Below are 19,937 nucleotides of genomic sequence, written 5' to 3' on the forward strand. Positions count from 1 at the left end.
TCCACACAGACAGTTACCCAAGGCTGGAATTGAACCCAGGTCCCTGGTGCTGTGTGACTGCAGTGCTAACCACTGAACCACCATGCTGCCTCACCTTATATCAATGATGGATGTGCAGACCAATTGCAATATTTCCATGTTCGCAAATGTGGCAAAACTTGATAGGACTATGTGTTTTGAAGAGAATGCAAAGAAGGTTCAAGGGGATTAAGACTGGTTGAGTGAGAAGGAGCATAGAAGATCGAATCTAATGTAAACAAATGTGAGGTTTCCCACTCTAATAAGAGGAAAGGAGGTGCAGGGTATTTCTTAAATAGTGAAAGCTTGGGAAATGTTGATGTCTGTTTATAAATTACTGAGAGCTAACATTCAGGTGCAGCAAGCAATTAAAGAAATCTTGTTTCAGTTGTACAGAACATTTGCAACTACAGCATTGGGTGCACTTCTGGTCCCCTGGCCGAAAGGAGACTATATCTGCCATAGATGGAGAGCAGTGGAAGTTCACCAAACTGATTCCTAGGATGGGGGCCTGTCATGCAATTCTACCTAACATGGTCAGACCGTATTTACAACATCGTGAGCAGTTTCAGAGCCTGTTTCTAAGGAAGAATGTACTAACCTTGGACAAGATCCTGAGGAGGTTTACAAGAATGATCCCAGGAATGAAGGGCTTGTCAAATGAGGAACAGTTGAGGATTCTGGGTCTGTACTCAATGTAATTTAGAAATATGAAGGGAATATGATTGAAACTTACAGAATACTGAGAGGCCTGGATAGAGTGGATGTGGAGAAGATGTTTCCATTGGTAGGAGGAGAGACTGACACCTGAGAATAACCCATTTAGAGTCAAAGAGACTGACGAAAAAAAATAAAAAAAAGAAGTTGCATGAAGACACTATTCAAAAGGGCCACAACACACTGTAGTACACCAGAACTGCAAAAAGAGGAAGAAGAACACCTATTCAATGTATTCGCCAAAAACGGATACCCGCGCAATTTCATCAACAGATGCCTAAGGGAAAGACAACGGAACGAGGACATGCCGCAACTCAAAGGACTAGCCATACTAACATACATCAAGAGCATTTCCGAACTGACAGCCAGACTACTGCGACCACTAGGACTCATAACAGCACACAAACCAACAGCCACTCTCAGACAACAACTCACCAGGATGAAGGACCCGATACCCAGCATGAGCAAAACCAATGTAGTGTACAAAATCCCATGCAAGGACTGCACAAAACACTACATAGGACAAACAGGAAGACAGCTAACGATCCGTATCCATGAACACCAACTAGCCACGAAACGACATGACCAGCTATCCTTAGTAGCCACACACTCAGATGACAAGCAACATGAATTCGACTGGGACAACACTACTATTATAGGACAAGCCAAACAGAGAATAGCCAGGGAATTCCTAGAGGCATGGCACTCATCCACAGATTCAATCAATAAACACATCGACCTGGACCCAATATACCGGCCACTGCAGTGGACAGCTGGAACTGACAACCGGAAGCGGCAGATTCAAACCACTACAAATACCGGAGGAAACATCACAGAAGCGCTTCACAGGAGGCTCCCAAACACTGAGGATGTCACCTAGACAGGGGATGAAACGTCTGCAACAAAAATTCCCAGTTCGGAGAACAGAACCACAACAACGAGCACCCGAGCTACAAATCTTCTCACAAACTGACACCTAAGGCACAGCCTCGGAGTGAAGGAACAACTCTTTAGAACTGAGATAAGGAAGAATTTCTTCAACCAGAGTATAGTGAATCTATGGAATTCATTGCCATAGAAACCTGTAGAGGCCAAGTTCTAGAGTGTATATAATTCAGAAATTGATAAGCTTTTGATTAGTAAGGGGATCAAGGGTTACAGGGAGAAAGCTGAAGAATGGGATTGAGAAACTTACCAGCCTTGATCGAATGGTGGAGCAGATTTTCTGGGCCTAATAGCCTACTCCTGTTCCTGTATCTAATAGTCTTATAATGTTCCCATGAGAAAAGTTTGGGGAGATGAACCTGGATTCTCTCAAGTTTAGATAATTGAGAGGTGATCTCATAGAAACTTGTAAAATTTTTAAAGCGATAAACAAAGTAGATGCAGAAAGAATGCTTCCCCTGAATGGGGCATCTAGAACCAAGAGGCACTATCGCAGAAGAAAAGGAAAGTCATTGAAAACCTAAATGAAGAGGACTTCCTCACTCAGGGGTGGTGAATCTTTGAAACTCACTACTCCAAAGGGCCGTGAAAGCTCAGTGATTGAGTAAGCTTGAGAGAGAGATTAATAGATCTGGTTACTAATGACATCATGGGATCTGGGAAAAATGTGGAAATGTGGCATGGAAATCAATGATCAACCATGATCTAGAATGGTGGGGCAACTTGAGGGGCTGAATGGCCTATTCCTGCTGTTCTTATTTTCTAAGGCACAGTCACCAATAGTGCAATTAAGGTCAGAGATGCACATGTTATGAAGGTATAGGTGTGTACTGTACCTTTAAGAGAGTGTGAAAGTTGGCATGGACCTAGAAAGTCACAGAGTGTGCTGAAAAATTTTAAAATGTAACATTTAGCTTTGAAACAAATAGCTGAGCTGTGTTGCTATGCTACACAACAAATTTGAATTTGGCCAATCAGTTCAAATTATGCCCCAAGATACCAAAATCCAATTGAATTTGAATTTTACTGTTTTGATGACATCAAACCAATGAGACAGTCTGATATTTTGGGGTATAAAAAAATCAGGCACTTGAACCATTAGCCTGAGTGGCAAAGAGCACCAACAAACAGATGGCCCACAGAGATCCTCTCTGAAAGGTACCTTTTCCTTTGAAAACCGAAGACAACCCAGGAAAATCTACAGAGGAAAATACAGAGGAGAATTGACAGCTGACTGGTTTTGAAATTTGATTTTTTGTAAAACTTAAATGGGAGGTTTTATTGGATCTGTATATTGTTGTAAAGTGGGAGGTAGATAAATTGATCAGACAAAGGAGGATTACAGTGTTGAAAGTTGTCATTTAATGTTTTTTCTTCTTGGAGTTAAAGAATAAATTGTTAATTTTTTCTTTAAATAGTGGGATTTGTTAGTTCTTTGTCACTCATACTTTAACAGATTAGGAGGCAAGGTGAGCTTCGGGGTTTACCCTGTGTAGTAACACACAGGAATCCATGATTGGATGAGTGCAGATTTTTCAGAGGGTTGCAGGGCTGGAGGAAGTTACAGAGGGAACGCTGATGGCACAGAGAGATTTAAATACAAGGAACCCATGAGCTATCCCACACCTGGATTGTAATGTGGTTGCTTCTAAGTGAATTGATTGCTGACATTCAGAAAAGTTCAACTGGCCAGATGACTAGCTTGTGATACAAAATGATGCCAATAGTCTAGGTTCAATTCTTGCACAAGCTGAGGTTCCTGTGAAGGATCCCCCTTCTCAATCTTTCTTCTTGCTTCAGTTATCGTAACTCTCAGGTTAAAGCACCACCAGTCTTCCCTCCGTATCCTATGATCTTCTGGGATTATGCTGACATTATCTTCACAGTCAAGTTTAGAGTGGTGTTGGAAAAGCACAGCGGGCCAGGCAGCATCCAAGAAGCAAAATCGACATTTTGGGCAAAAGCCCTTCATCAGGATTTGTCTCCCTCTCTCTCTCTCTCTCTCTCTCTCAAGCTTGTTTCTCTCATTCCTATGCAGAGGCTGCGGGACTGTAATCAGGATCAGGGAAATTAGTTGGTCTCCTTTAGACATCAGATTGAGAAGAAGATTTTATGGTGGAGAAACTAATGACGTTTATTAAAGGCCTGCTCTCCTAGATAAAACCCACATTTAAAAGGAGATTGATTCAAGACTGTTTCAGCTTCCAGTTATTGGCTATTCTGTGGAGTTAACATAATTACCTCGCAAACTGCTTCCTAAGGGAAATGCAGGAAAGTCTGACATTCAATTAATTCATCAATAAACTTTCTTAGTCATCTGATTCATTTAAGAATTCAGAAACAGAAGGAAGCTGTGCAGCCCTGAAACTTGTACCTGCATTTAACTAGATTGATGCTGATAAACTTAACCCCATCTACCTGCTATAGTTTTGTCTTTCTTCATTGCCTTACCCAACAAAAGGCTACCAATTCATTCTATTTCCAAAGTAGTAAAATGTTGTATGGATTGACCACCTGCAGATTGTGTGCTTTTTGAGCAAAAAAGAATGTATCTGCAAATATAATTCTGCAAATGCAAATTCAACCCATAGATTTATATGGAGGATGGTCACCCGACAAACCAAGGCTGAGTTCCCTGACCACTGAAGTGTTCCCCGACTGGGAGGGAACACCCCTGTCTGGTGATTGTTACGCAGTGTCCATTCATCCATGTTGTAGCATCAGCTTGGTCTCGACAATTTACCATGCCTCGGGCCATCCTTGCATGCAGCATATGAAGTAGACAATGTTAGCCGTGTTACATGAATATCTGCCGTGTACATGGTGAATGGTGTCCCCATGTGTAATGGTTGTATCCATGTTGATGCTCTGACATATCTTGCAGTGGTTGCCATGACAGGGCTGTACTGTGTTGTGGTCGATGTTGTCCTGAAGACTGGTCAGTTTGCTGTAAACAATGGTCCGTTTAAGATTTGGCGGCTGTTTAAAGGTGGGAAGTGGAGGCATAGGGAAGGTCTTGGCAAGGTCATCCTCATCGATAATGTGTTGCAGGCTGCGAAGAACATGGCGTAGTTTCTTCACTCCCAGGAAGTAGAATACAGAACATAGAACATTACAGTGCAATACAGGCCCTTTGGCCCTCGATGTTGTGCCAACCTGTGGAACCAATCTGAAGCCCATTTAGCATACAGTATTCCATTCTTGCCCATATGCCTATCCAATGACCACTTAAATACCCTGAAAATCGGCGCGTCTACTACTGTTTCAGGCAGTGCGTATCACATTCCTACCACTCTCTGAGTAAAGAAACTACCTCTGACATCTGTCCTATATTTATCACCCCTCAATTTATAGCTATGTCCCCTTGTGCTGGCTATCGCCATCCAAGGAAAAAGGCTCTCACTGTCCAACCTATCTAACCCTCAGATTATCTTATATGCCTCAACCTCCTCTCTAATGAAAACAGCCTCAAGTCCCTTAGTCTTTCCTCGTTAGACCTTCCTTCCATACCGGGCAACATCCTAGTAAGTCTACTCTGAACCCTTTCCAAAGCTTCCACATCCTTCCTATAATGCGGTGATCAGAATTGTGCACAATACTACAAATGTGGCCACACCAGAGTTTTGTACAGCTGCAGCATGGTGTCATGGTTCCAAAACTCAATCCCTCTACTAACAAATGCTAATACACTGTATGCCTTCTTAACAACCCTATCAACCTGCGTGGCAACTTTCAAGGATCTATGTACCTGGACACCGAGATCTCTCTGCTCATCTACATTACCAAAAATCTTACCATTAGCCCAGTATTCTGCATTCCTGTTACACTAAATCACTCACAATCCCATGCCTGTGTACTTTGTGCAATAGTCTAATGTGTGGAACCTTATCAAACACCTTACTGAAATCCATATATACCACATCAACCGCTTTGACCTATCCACCTGTTTGGTCACCTTCTCAAAGAACTCAATAAGGTTTGTGAGGCAGGGCCTACCCTTCACGAAAACGTGTTGACTATCCCTAATCAATTTATTCTTATCGAGATGATTTACACTTATAACACTTTCTAACACTTTACCCATAACTGAAGTAAGGCTCACTGGTCTATAATTTCTAGGTTGTCTCTACTCCCCTTCTTGAACAAGGGGACAACATTTGCTATCCTCCAGTCTTCTGGCACTATTCCTGTAGACAATGACGGCATGAAGATCAAAGCCAAAGACTCGGCAATCTCCTCCCTGGCTTCCCAGAGAATCCTAGGATAAATCCCGTCTGGCCCAGGGGACTTATCTATTTTTACATTTTCCGGAATTGCTAACACCTCCTCCTTATGCACCTCAATCCAATCTCATCTAGTAGCCTGTATCTCAGTATTCTTCTCGACAACATTGACTTTTTCTGATCAGTGTGAATACTGATGAAAAGTATTCAGTTTGTGCTTCTGCTATCTCCTCTAATTCCACGCCACAACATCCTACTATATGCTTCATTGGCCCTAATCTTACTCTAGTCATTATTTTATTCCTGATATACCTATGGAAAGCCTTAGAGTTTTCCTTGATCCTAACTGCCAAAGGCTTCTCATGTCCCCTCCTGGCTCTTCTTAGTTCTCTCTTCAGGCCTTTCCTGGCTAGCTTGTAACTCTCAAGTGCCCTAACTGAGCCATCACATCTCATCCTAACATAAGCCTTCTTCTTCCTCTTGACAAGAGACTGAGCTTCCTTAGTAAACCAAGGCTCCAGCACTAGAAAACTTCTTCCTTGCCTGACCAGTACATACGTATCAAGGACACGCAGAAGCTGTTCCTTGAATAAGCTCCATATTTCAATTATGCGCAACCCCTCCAGTATCCTTCCTCATCCTATGCATCCTTTCCCCCAGCTATAACTCTTGCCCTGCGTATATACTATCCCTTTCCATCACGAAAGTAAACATAACCAAAATGTGGTCACTATCGCAAAGGTGCTCACCAACTTCAAAATCTAACTCCTGGCCGGGTTCATTACCCAGTACCAAATCCAATGTGGCCTTGCCCCTTGTTGGCCTGTCAATATATTGTGTCAGAAAACTCTCCTGCACACAATGGACAAAAACTGACCCATCTAAAGTCCTTGAATAATAGTATTCCCAGTCTGAACAACGAAGGGTGCCTTTACAAACCTATCATGGCAGCCACTGCAAGATGTGTCAGAGTGTCAAAATGGATACTACCATTATATGTGGTGACACCACCCACTGTGTACATGACAGGTACTCATGTGGCTTGACCAACATTTTCTATTTCATACGCTGCAGGCAAGGATTGCCCGAGGCATGGTACTTTGGTGAGACTGAGCAGACGTTACGATAACAGATGAATGGACACTGCACACCAATCACCAGACAGGGGTGTTCCCTCCCAGTCAGGGATCACTTCAGTGATCAGGGACATTTTGCCTCGGATCTTTGGGTGTCCATCCTCCATGGCAGACTTCGGGATATGCAAAAACACAGATTGGCCGCACAGAGGCTAATAGCCAAGTTCGGTACCCACAAGGATGGCCTCAATCGGGACTTGGGTTAATGTCACACTACAGGTGACCCCACTACACTATTCTCTCTCTCGCTCTCTCCACTCTCTCTCTCTCTCCACTCTCTCTCTCTCTCTCTCTCCTTCCTCTCTCTCTCCTTCCTCTCTCTCTCCTTCCTCTCTCTCTCTCCCGCTCTCCACTCACTCACTCACTCACTCACTCACTCACTCACTCACTCACTCACTCACTCACTCACTCACTCACTCACTCACTCACTCACTCTTACATACTCACACAATCACGCAGACCCTTTCTCATACAACGTTCTCTCTCATACACACATATTTACATTCCCCCCACACTCACACACACGTGTACACTCTCTCAAAGGTTTATACACCATCACACTCTCACACACACCTTTCCAAGCATGCCTACATGCAAAGACACACTGTCTCACATACACTCACATCTATGGGATGAACTTGCATTTTCAGAATTATATTTGCAGATACATTCTATTTTGCCCAATAAGCACACAATCTGCAGGCAGTCAATCCATACAACATTTTATAAATTCCTACTTTGGAAATAGAACCAGTCTGTCTCAAGATTGGGATACAGACAGACTCTAAACTCACACCTTTAATGCATTGTCTGAACTGAGATGTCACTTTTTTTTTTATAAACTCTTAAGTTAGAGAATTAAGGAGGATATAAATAGAATGGAGAGTTGGGCGGAAAAGTGGCAGATGGTTTTCAATCCAGACAAATGTGAGGTGATGCATTTAGGCAAGTCTAATTCTAGAGCCAATTATACAATGAATGGAAGAGCCTTGGGAAAAGTTGTTGGGCAGAGAGATCTGGGAGTGCAGTCCATTGTACCCTGAACTGAAAATGTGTTGCTGGAAAAGCGCAGCAGGTCAGGCAGCATCCAAGGAACAGGAGAATCGACGTTTCGGGCATAAGCCCTTCTTCCGGAATCTTATGCCCGAAACGTCGATTCTCCTGTTCCTTGGATGCTGCCTGACCTGCTGCCCTTTTCCAACAACACATTTTCAGCTCTGATCTCCAGCATCTGCAGCCCTCACTTTCTCCTCCATTGTACCCTGAAGGTTGCTGCACAGGTGGATAGAGTGGTCAAGATGGCATATAGAAGGCTTGCCTTCATTAGATGGGGTATTGAGTATAAGAGCTGGCAGGTCATGTTAAAATTGTACAAGAAATTGGTTTGGCCGCATTTAGAATACTGTGTACAGTTCTGGTTGCCACATTACCAAAAGGATGTGGACGCTTTGGAGAGGGTGCAGAGAAGGTTTACGAGGATGTTTCCTGGTATGGAAGGTGCTAGCTATGAAGAGAGATTGAGTAGGTTAGGTTTATTTTCACTAGAAAAAAGGAGATGGTGGGGGGGGGGAGAACCTGTTTGAGGTTTACAAAGTCATGAAAGGTATAGACAGGGTGGATAGAGACAAGCTTTTTCCCAGGGTGAAGGATTCAATAATGAGAGGTTATGCTTTCAAGGTGAGAGGTGGAGAGTTTAAGGAGGATACACGCGGCAAGTACTTCACACAAAGGGTGGTGCGCATTTGGAACGCATTGCCAGCAGAGGTGGTAGAGGCAGGCACGGTAAAATGATTTAAGATGCATCTGGACAGATGCATGAGTAGGTGGAGAGCAGAGGGATACAAATACTTAGGAATTGACCAACAGGTTTAGACAGTACACTTAGATTGGCTCAGGCTTGAAAGGCCGAAGGGCCTGTTCCTGGGCTGTAAAATTTCTTTGTTCTTTATCTCGAGAATGTGACTTGAAAGAAGTTCAGGAATTTATATATTAATGAACCGAAACTTGCAAGCTGTTCTAAAAGATGAAAGACTTAATAGCAGTCTAGATTTGTTCAATATATCATTTCAGCAGTATGACCCTGTAATCCTTTGAAATAAATTGTGTCTTATGATCCTGCTCCACAGCTACCTGATGAAGGGGCAGTGCTCCAAACGCTACTTCTTCCAAATAAACCTGTTGGACTATAACCTGGTGTTTGTGATTTTTAACTAAATTGGAGATGTTTAGTAGGTCACATCCTGTTGACTAAGGAGGTCATTATTTCAAAAAATTGAGTTGTTTGTTTCTCTTGGATTTCTACAACTTAGTCTCGGTGTCCTGTCACTTTAAGAAAGTGTGCTAGTCTGGGGCTGATGTCCCTTTAAAAAAAAACGCAGCCATTGATACTGATGCAAAGTACCCTGGGGCTAAGGAAGGCCTTTGAATGATCACTAATGTGACCAATCAGCTGGTAAAACCTGCATGACTGTAACAGATCGAAGCCAATCCGCTGGTGGCGGGGGTGGGAGTAAAACACACCCAAAGTTCGATTAACTTGTTTGAAGACAAAGTTTGAGGAAGTTGGTAATTGGCTGAGTTTTGCTGGGATGGTGTGAAATGGCAAATGTGACCCAGCCTGGAGAAATTATACATCTCAATGTGGGAGGAAAGAGGTGGGTAAAGGGCAGACTGGCAGTAACTGGGTATTAAAACCCTCTGACATCAGGGACACTGCCCTGAGTTGGGTACTTGGAGCTGTTTCAGTATAAACTGCTTCCAAACCTCTGTGTTTAGTAACCTGTTGTTTCCATTTGCTATTTAACGACTTTGTTAACCGGTGGTGTTTGTGTTGGACTGAGTCTGAGAGTTATGTTTTACATTAAAACCACAAATGCTGGAAGTAAGTCAAGCGGTATCTGCATGGAGAAACGTGTTCATGTTTTGGTTTATGATTCCAGGGTTACATTTTCTGTTATTTATGAGTGAACCACGAGAACAGTTTAAAAAAAATTGCATTTAGATTGTGCCTTTCAAAACCTCTAAACGTGCCAAAGTGTTTCACAGCCAATGTAATGTAATCACTGATGTAATGTAGCAAATGTTGCTGCCGATGTGCACAGCAAGATTGTGGGAAATGATCGGTTTGTCTGCTTTAGTTATGCTGCTTTGTTTCAAGAGTTCCTTTTTGTTTCGCGCAACAACAAAACAACAATTTCTATTTATATAGCACCAAGCTGCCTTGTATAGCTCAGTATGATAACTGATTAAAATGATCCTTTGTGAAGGTCTTTAGGTCATTTTTATTACGTTAATGCTGCAATTTAAATGCAAGTTGTTGTTCAGTGATAATTATTCATTAGAATGTCAGAGAAAAAAACTCCTGTTCTTCCTTGGAATGCTGCTGCTGAATCCTGTAACTCTCCCTCCCACAGCCCCCCACCCCCCAGAGGGTGACCATGGCCCTGTACCTCCCCCAGAAGGTACTTGTTCTGACTCCCTACCTTCTTTAGAACATGCCCCCTCCCCTCATGTCTTCAAGATTTGTCTGGAACTGAGAGTGTGACCACTGGACAATAGCTATCAGTTTCAGTAACTGGAACCTGTCTCCATCTTCGCCTCTGGCACAAACCCAAGATTATGAATGTGTTTCTTTTATTCAGACTGCTGCAGATCCCATGCCAGTTCCTGAGTGGGGGGAGGTGGGATGTTCTACAGGGAGTGAGGAGCAGCTCTGGTGTCCCAGTGACGTTCTTGGCAAGAGCTTTACCCTGACTGAGAATTTCTCTGAGGGGGGCAGAGACTGTCTGGGCACCTGGTCTGATGACCCGTTATGTGGTTCATGCTGAGTTCAGTGATCAGTGGTTACTCACTGTTTCATGCAAATGCCAATTCATCACCTCTGGCCCCAGAGGAAAGCAAACTATTCAACCACAGGCAGCATCACTTCCAAGCATGATGGTGCAAGGCAAAGCGAGATGAGGAAGTGAAGAAACCAAAGCTGGTTCTGTAGGAGATGTCAATATAAAAACATAGAATCATTGCCAACATCCTTCCTACAATTTAAATTGTCAACACCGCTTTCTTTTTGAAATGTTTGAATTTAGTAGAGTGTCTGTAAGTTGCTCGGTCGAGAGAGGGGCTGGTGTTAATATGATTTTATACACCTCAATCAGGTCTTGTTGGTACAGCACAGGAAGCCAAGGGCAGAGTAAGTGTCAGGTAGCTGGAATATGGGATCCTGCTTGTGAACTGAATGGTGATGTTTTGCAAAGTTGGCACTCAGCTATCATTGGGGAGTCCAAATTTGAGCAAACTGTACCATTAGCAGTGCGCACTGGATTGTAAATTGGAAAAAATAGAGAGTTGTTTTTGTGTGGGAGTATTCTTATGGCAAAGTGGTAAAAGTGCAGGTGCTCGCATGGAGAGGTGCTGTATGAAAGTGTGTGCAGTGGGAGGGGGAATGGGTTCACTAGGGCTAGCTGGTGGGTAAAGTGGTGAAAGAGTTTGGCTTGACATCTAGATGGGGATAGACGTAGAGATCTTGGTGGGAGGTGAAAGATTCCGGATAAAGAAGCAAGTGCAGAGACAAAGGTGGTAATGAACTCAGGGTAGTGCTAAATGTGAATCACCGAGTTAGTGTAAAAGCAGCTGAAGGTGAGGCATTTGACAGCAGGTAGTTCAAGGTCAGAGAGAGACACAGTGAAAAGTTACTCCAAGATGAGTTTAAAAGGTGGAGATGTGATGGGGTTCAGACAAAATGAAGAGCCAGAAAGATTCAGAAAGGTGTTGGTATCATGAGTTGTTGAAGTTTGCAATCTTTCACGGTTGACAGGGAGAAATTTTTTTTTTGTGATAGCAGCTGGTGAGATTTGGTTTGAAGGGAAAAACTAGATTGGGACAGCTTTGAGATGGAACAAAGTTGTGCTGCTGGAGACAGAAGTTGAGGTTATGGATGAGGTGGTGCGAGCAGATAGATAAAATCACTCTCTCCTTCAGATAACTGGTGTTGAGCTAAACCAGAGATGTACCATATCTCAGGTGAGAGGCAAGGTTCAGAAGGAAGTGTCTTCATGTTGATTTCAAATCTTACATCGAGCGAACTGACCCCAGCCAAGAATAATGGTTGAGAGATCGCTCAATAGCTCAAAGATAGCTGTAACGGTCAGTAGATCTGCACAAGAAATCAGTTGGAACTGGACACAGTTACTGAACAACAGTAAAGGCTTTTTGAAAGAAAGTTATATTAAGTCACTGGCAGGAATCCTGACCAATAATTTCTATCCTCTAGCCTGTGGATACTAAGAACAACACTGCAGACCTGGAATGTCCTTAATCTGTTCGAGCTCATTGCTGTTATTGTCTAATTTTAAATCGTTCATTCATGAGTGTCACTGGCTGGGTCTGGCATTTATTGCCCATTCCTATTGCCCTTGAAAAGCTAACATCTTGAACTGCTGTAGTCCATCTTCTGTAGGTAGGCCCACAATTCCCTTAGGGAGGGAGTTCCAGGATTTTGACCGAGCCGGTGAAGGAATGGAGATATGTATTTCCAAGTGAGGATGTTGAATTACTTGGAGGAGCTGGCATTTCCATGTATCTACTGCCCTTGCCCTTCTAGATGAAAATGGTTATGGGTTTCAGAGGTGTTGTCGAAGGAACTTTGGTGAATTTCTGCGGTACTTCTTGTACTTGGTATGCACTGCTGCTGCTGGGAGTGAATGTTTTATGGATGTGGTGCCAATCAAACTTTGTCTTTGGGTGGTGTCAAGCTTTTTCTGTTGTTGGAGTTGTTTTGCTCATGCAAGTGTGGAATATTCCATCACTTGTGCTTTGTAGATGGTGGACAGGCCCTGGGGAGTCAGGAGTTATCACTAACTGCAGGATTCCAAGCCGCTGACCTGCTCGCATAGCTACTGTGTTTATATTGTGGTAGAAAGTGAAGACAGCACATGCTGGAGGTCAGAGTCAAAACTTGTGGTGCTGGAAAAGCATATGGGTCAGGCAGCAACCGAGAAGCAGGAGAGTTAACATTCGGGCATAAGCTCTTCATCAGCACCTGCTGTGCTTTTCCAGTGCCACAAGTTTCGACTACTGTATTTATATGGCTAGTTCAATTGAGTTTCTGGTCAGTGGTAACCCCCAGGATGTTGTTGATGGAGATTCAGTGATTGTAACAACATTGAATGTCATGGGGTGACACTTGGCTTCTCTCATGTTGGAAAAGGTCATTCTGCTATAATGTGACAGTTATTACTCAGCAACCTTGCACTATAGAAAATCGTGCTGTGGATACCCATTGGAGATACCCAATGGCTATACCTATTCAGTAGAAAGGTCACGTGATCCAAACAGTGTCCACAATTCGTCAATCATATTATAGCCAATTTGCATTAACAATGTGCATTATGGCAGAACAATCTGTGGTCATTGCTGACACTCGTGGGCCATAAATACTACATGCCATTTGTCAGACCAAACCTGGATATTGTTCAGGTCTTGCTGTAGTTGAACATGGACAACTTCAGTGTCTGAAGAGTTGGGAATGATGCTAAATGTTGTGTGATCATCAGCAAACATAGAAAAGTACAGCACAGAACACGACAGTGTGCCGAGGATTAATCCTAATCTAAAATAATCTACGCACCCCTCAATTCACTGCTGTCCAAGTGCATGTCCAGCAGTCGCTTAAATGTCCCTAATGACTTTACTTCTACCACCGCTGTTTGCAAAGCAGTCCATGTGTTCGCAACTTTCTGTGTAAAGAACCTACCTCTGACATCCCCTCTATACCTTCCTCCTAACACCATAAAACTATGACCCCTCGTGGCAGTCAATTCTGCCCTGGGGAAATATCTCTGGCTTTCAGCTCTATCCATTCGTCTCATTACCTGTACACCTCGATCAGGTCACCTCTCTTCCTCCTCCTCCAGTGAGAAAAATCCAAGCTTAGTCAACCTTTCTTCATAAGCCAAGCCATCCAGTCCATGCAGCATCCTGGTAAACCTTCTTTGCATCCTCTCCAAAGCCTCATATCTTTGCTATAGTAGGGTGACCATAACTGAACACAATATTCCAAATGTGGTCTCACCAGGATTTTGTAGAGCTGCAGCAAAATCTTGCGGCTCTTGAACTTGATCCCCCTGTTAATGAAAGCCAAAATACATATGCTTTCTGAACAACCCTTTCCACTTGGGTGGCAACTTTGAGGGATCTATGCACTTGAATGCTAGGATCCCACTGTTCTACCAAACTGCCAAGAATCCTGTCTTTAATGCTATATTCAAGATTCAGGTTTGACCTTCCAAAATGCATCACTTCACATTTACCCAGGTTCAACTCCACTTGCCATTTCTCAGCCCAGCTCTGCAACCTGTCAATGTCGCGCTGCACCTTACAACAGCCCTCTATACTATCAAGGGTTCCTCCAGCCTTTGTGTCATTGGCAAATTTACTAACCCACCCCTCAACCTCATCCTCCAAGTCATTTATAAAAAAACTACAAAGAGCAGAGGCCCAAGAACAGAGCCCTGCGGGACCCCAATCAACACTGACCTCCAGGCAGACTATCTTCCATCTCCAACCACTCTGCCTTCTGTCAACCAACTAATTCTGAATCCAGAGAGTCAGGTCTCCCTGTACCTCCTAACTTTATGAATGAGCCTTCCCTGGGGAACCTTATCAAGTGCCTTGCTGAAGTCCACATACACCACATCCACTGCCCGACCTTCATCAACCTGTCTCATCACCTCCTCAAAGAATTCGATAAGATTTGTGAGGCATGACCTGCCCCTCACAAAGCCATGCTGACTGCTTTTAATCTCACTATGCTTTTTCAAATAATCATAAATCCTATCCCTTAGAATTTTTTCCAAAACCTAGCTGACCACAGATGTAAGACTGTCTGACTGGTCTGTAAATGCCAGGGATTTCCCTATTACCCTTCTTGAATGATAAGAACCATAAGAAATAGGAGTGGAAGTAAGGCCATTCAGCCCATCGAGTCCACTCCGCCATTAAATCATGGCTGATGGGCATTTCAACACCACTTACCCCCACTCACACCGTATCCCTTAATTCCTTGCGAGATTAAGAATTTATCAATCTCTGCCTTGAAGACATTTAACATCCTGGCCCCCACTGCAGTCCATGGCAATGAATTCCGCAGGCCCACACTCTGGCTAAAGAAGTGTCTCCTCATTTCTGTTCTAAACTGAACCCGTCTAACTCTAAGGCTGTGCCCACGAGTCCTAGTCTCCCCGCTTGATGGAAACAATTTTCCAGCGTCCACTGTTTCTAAGCCATGCATTATCTTGTAAGTTTCTATTATATCTCCCCTCAACCTTCTGAACTCTAACGAATACAATCCCAGGATCCTCAGCCATTCACCGTATGTTAGGCCTACCATTCCAGGGATTGTCTGCGTGAATCTCCGCTGGACATGCTCCAGTGCCAATATGTCCTTCCTGAGGTATGGGGCCCAAAACTGGAAACAGTATTCTAAATGGGGTCTAACCAGAGCTTTGTAAAGTCTCAGTAGTCCATCACTGCTTTTACATTCCTCTTGAAATAAATGACAACATTACATTTGCTTTCTTAACCACAGACTCAATCTGCAAGTCAACCTTTAGAGAATCCTGTAGTAGTACTCCCAGATCCCTTTGTACTTTGTCTTTATGAATTTTCTCACTGTTTATAAAATAGTCCATCCCTGTGTTCATTTTTCCAAAGTGCAAGACCTCACATTTGCTCACATTGAATTTCATCAGCCATTTCTTGGACTATTCTCCAAAACTGTCTAAATCTTTCTGTAAAACAGGTCAGGCAGCATCCAAGGAGCGGGAAAATCAACGTTTCGGGCAGGAGCCTTTCCTGATGCAGGGCTCCTGCTTGAAACGTTGATTTTCCTGCTCCTCGGATGCTGCCTGTCCTGCTGCGCTTTTCCAGCACCACTTTAATCTTGACTCTGATCTCCAGCATCTGCAATCCTCACTTTCACCTAAATCTTTCTGTAGCCTCCCCACCTCCTCAGAACTACCAGCCTACCTACCTAACTTTGTATCATCGTGAACCTCGCAAGAATGCCCCCAGTCCCTTCATCCAGGTCATTTTATGTATAAAGTGAACCCTGTGGGGACACCACTTGTCACAGCTGCCATTCCAAAAAAGAACCTTTTATCACAACTCTCTGCCTTCTGTCAGACAGCCAATTCTCAATCCATGCCAGTAGCTCACGTCGAACACCAGGGGCCCTCACCTTATCAAAGGCCTTTTGGAAGCCTAGGTAGATAACATCCACTGGGTTTCCCTGGTCTAACCTACTTGTTACCTCTTCAAAGAATTCTAACAGATTTGTCAGGCATGACCTCCCCTTACTAAACCATGCTGACTTGTTCTAATCCAACTCTGCACTTCCAAGAATTTAGAAATCTCCTCCTTAAAGACGGATTCTAGAATTTTACCTACAACCGAGGTTAGGCGAATCGGCCTATAATTTTCCACGTTTTGTCTTGATCCTTTCTTGAACAAGGGGGTTACAACAGCGATTTTCCAATCATCTGGGACTTGCCCTGACTCCAGTGATTTTTGAAAGATTACAACCAATGCCTCCGCTATTTATTCAGCCACCTCCCTCAGAACTCTAGGATGTAGCCCATTTAGATCTTTTAGCTTATTGAGTACTTTTTCCTTTGTAATGACCACCATACTCACCTCTGCCCCTTTACTTTCCTTAATTGTTGGGATATTACTTATGTCTTCCACTGTGAAGACTGACACAAAGTACTTATTAAGTTCTTCAGCTATTTCCTTATCTCCCATCACTAGCCTTCCTGCATCAATTTTGAGCAACCCAATCTCTTCTTTTGCCGCTCATTTGTTTCTTATGTATTGAAAGAAACTTTTACTATCATTTCTAATATTACTGGCTAGCTTACCTTCATATTTGATTCTCTCCTTCCTTATTTCTCTCTTTGTTATCCTCTGTTTTTGTAGCCTTCCCAATCTTCTGATTTCCCAGTGCACTTGGCCACTTTATAGGCACTCTCTTTTTCTGTGATGCATTTCCTGAGTTTCTTCGTCAGCCATGGTTGTCTAATTCCTCCCCCTCCCCAGGATAATCGTTCTTTTCTTTGGGATGTACCTGTGTACTGTGTCCTCAATTACACTCAGAAATTCCTGTCATTGTTGCTCTACTGTCTTCCCCACTAGGCTCTGCTTCCAGTCGGTTTTCGTTAGTTCCTCTCTCATGCCCTGTAATTACCTTTATTTAACTGTCACACCATTACATTTGATTTTTGCCTTCTCTTTCAAACTGCAGACTGAACTCTATCATATTATGATCGCTGCCTCCTAAGTGTTCCCTGACTTTAAGATCTTTTATAAAATTTCGCTCGTTACATAGCACTAAGTCTAGAATAGTCTGCTCCCTTGTGGGCTCCATCACAAGCTGTTCCAAAAAGCCATCCTGTAAGCATTCCATGAATTCCCTTTCTTTGGACCCATCGGCAATATAATTCACCTAGCCCATTTGCATATTGAAGTCCCCCATGATCACTGTGACCTTACCTTTCTGACATACCCTATCTATCTTCTGGTGCATCTTGTGCTCCTGGTCCTGACCACTGGTGGGAGGTCTGTATGTAACTCCCATTATGGTTTTTTTGCCTTTGTGGTTTCTCAACTCCACCCACACAGGCTCTACACCATCTGATTTTAATTTCATTATTAACTAACAAGGCAAGCCCATCCCCTCTGCCCATCTCCCTGTCTTTTTGATAAGTTGTAAATTCTTGGATGTTTAATTGCCAGTCCTGAACCCCCTGCAACCATGTCTCTGTCTTGCCTACTACATCATAATTATTTGTGCTGCTAATTCATCTACTTTGTTACGAATGCTTTGAGCATTCAGGTAAAGCACCTTAATGCTAATTTTCTTATCTTCATGATTTTCATTACCTCTACCTAAGTTATCCTTCCTTTTTGCTTCATTCCGAGTCTACCTTGAACTTAAATCCTGCACGCATGCTAACCTGCTGCTTATCTTTCTACTTGACTCCATACTCCCTGTTGCTGTCCCTTTCCCTCCAGCCCCACCTCCCCCCGCAACTCACAAGTTTAAAGTCCTAGTGACCACCCTATTTATCCATCCTATGGTTCCAGATAAGTTCAGGTGGAGACCGTCACATCGGTACAGATCACCCCGGTTCCAAGACTGATGCCAATGTCCCATGAAATGGAATCCCTCTTTCCCACACCAAGCTCTTAGCCACATGTTTACTTCCCTAATTTTCTTATCCCTATGCCACTTAGCACGTGGCTCGGGCAGTAATCCAGAGATTATGACCCTCCAGGACCTGTTTTTCCATTTCCTTCCTAGTGCTTGATAATCCCCAAACAGGTCCTCCTTCCTAGCCTTGCTTATGTTGTTTGTGCCAACGTGGACCACAACAATTGGATCCTCACCCTCCTGCTCTGATATCCTTTCAAGCCGTTCGGTGATGCCCTGCACGCTGGTGCTGGGCAGGCAACGCACCATGTGGGACACCCGATCTGGCTCACGAAGGATACTATTTGTCCCCCTAATTATAAAATCCCCTATAACAACTTGTCTTTTTGCTCCCCCCCTCTTGAATGGCCTTCTGCACCATGATGCTGTGGTCAGCTGGCTCATCCTGTCCACAGCCCTTTCCCTCATCCTTACAGGGAGCAAAAATCTCATACCTGTTGGACAAGGTCAAGAGCTGAGGATCCTGCACCCCTGAACTCAGAATCCCCCACTTGCCTCACTTACCGTCACACCCTGTTGGTCATGATCACTGACTGACTGAATTTGAATTACTTGATCTGCCGGGTGTGACTGCCTCCTGAAACAAAGCGTCCAGGTACCTCTCCCCCTCCTGGATGTGCTGCAATGTTTGAAACTCAGATTCCAGATCATTAATTCTGATCTGGAGTTCTTCCAGCAACCAACACTTGCTGCAGATGTGGTCACTGCAGTTCACAATGGGATCAGCCAGCTCCAGCTATCTCTACTTCTTTAAGTAATTTATACAAGTTTGAGTTAAACAATTGTTAGTACTTCTCTATGGTCTTATTCAACTAACCAACTAATAGTAAACTCTTAATCAATCTCACAAAACACAAGAAGTATCAATTGAAACTCGTTACCTTTGCAACACATGAGAGTTTTTTTTGGTTGGAGGAGGAGGGCGGGTAGGAGACACTACACGTGTAGTGTTTCAGGATTCGGCAGCTCCTCCCACTCCAACTGCCACCAAGAAGATGAAGACTGAAAACTCCCGAGGTAAGTTTATATATTTTAAAAATTACCTTGCCGTCGTGCCACTGGTCCTTGTAGTTGCTCCTCCTACTCCAACTCCCGCTGAGAAAATGAGAAGAGGAACAACATCTGCTCCCTCCACTCCTCCGGTACGACCTCCATGAAGATTGAGGAAGCAAAGATCTTCGCCAGTGGCTTAGCAACCTTCTTTCTCACTTCCCGGAGCAACCTCTGATAAATCTGGTCTGGCCCTGGGGACTTATTAATCTTAATGTTTGCCGAAATTTCCAGCACATCAACGTTCTCAATCTCGATCTGTTCAAGCCTGTTTCCCAGCTCCTCAAAGTTCTCATTCACAACAACGTCCATCTCCTTAGTGAAAACCGAAGCAAAAAACTCATTTAGGGCTTCCCCTATCTGCTCAGACTCCATGCACAAGATCCCTATGCTATCCCTGATTGGTCTTATCTTCTCCCTGATCATTCTCCTATTCTTCGTATATAAGTAAGATGCCTTTGGGTTTTTCCTAATCCTTCTTGCCAAGCCTTTTTCGTGTCCCCTCCTGGCACTCCTCAGTCCATTTTTGAGCTCCTTTCTAGCAAGCCTGTAATCTTCTAAAACTGTGCTAGATCCTTGCTC

At 43.6% G+C, this 19,937-nt stretch overlaps 1 protein-coding gene across 1 annotated transcript in view; it reads left to right on the plus strand.

Annotated features, from left to right (window-relative positions):
• The first annotated feature begins 9,546 nt into the window (after positions 1-9,546).
• Positions 9,547-19,937, plus strand: part of shkbp1 (SH3KBP1 binding protein 1) — a 42,609-nt gene continuing 32,218 nt past the window's right edge. Inside the window, exon 1 of the mRNA XM_043684061.2 lies at positions 9,547-9,693. Within this exon, the coding sequence (XP_043539996.2) occupies positions 9,638-9,693 (56 nt within the window). The 5' untranslated portion in view covers positions 9,547-9,637. The remainder of the gene's footprint in view (positions 9,694-19,937) is intronic.

Source organism: Chiloscyllium plagiosum, unplaced genomic scaffold, assembly GCF_037043375.1.
Source record: "Chiloscyllium plagiosum isolate Xiang-an unplaced genomic scaffold, Cpla_swu_hap1 HiC_scaffold_47, whole genome shotgun sequence".
Taxonomy (NCBI): domain Eukaryota; kingdom Metazoa; phylum Chordata; class Chondrichthyes; order Orectolobiformes; family Hemiscylliidae; genus Chiloscyllium; species Chiloscyllium plagiosum.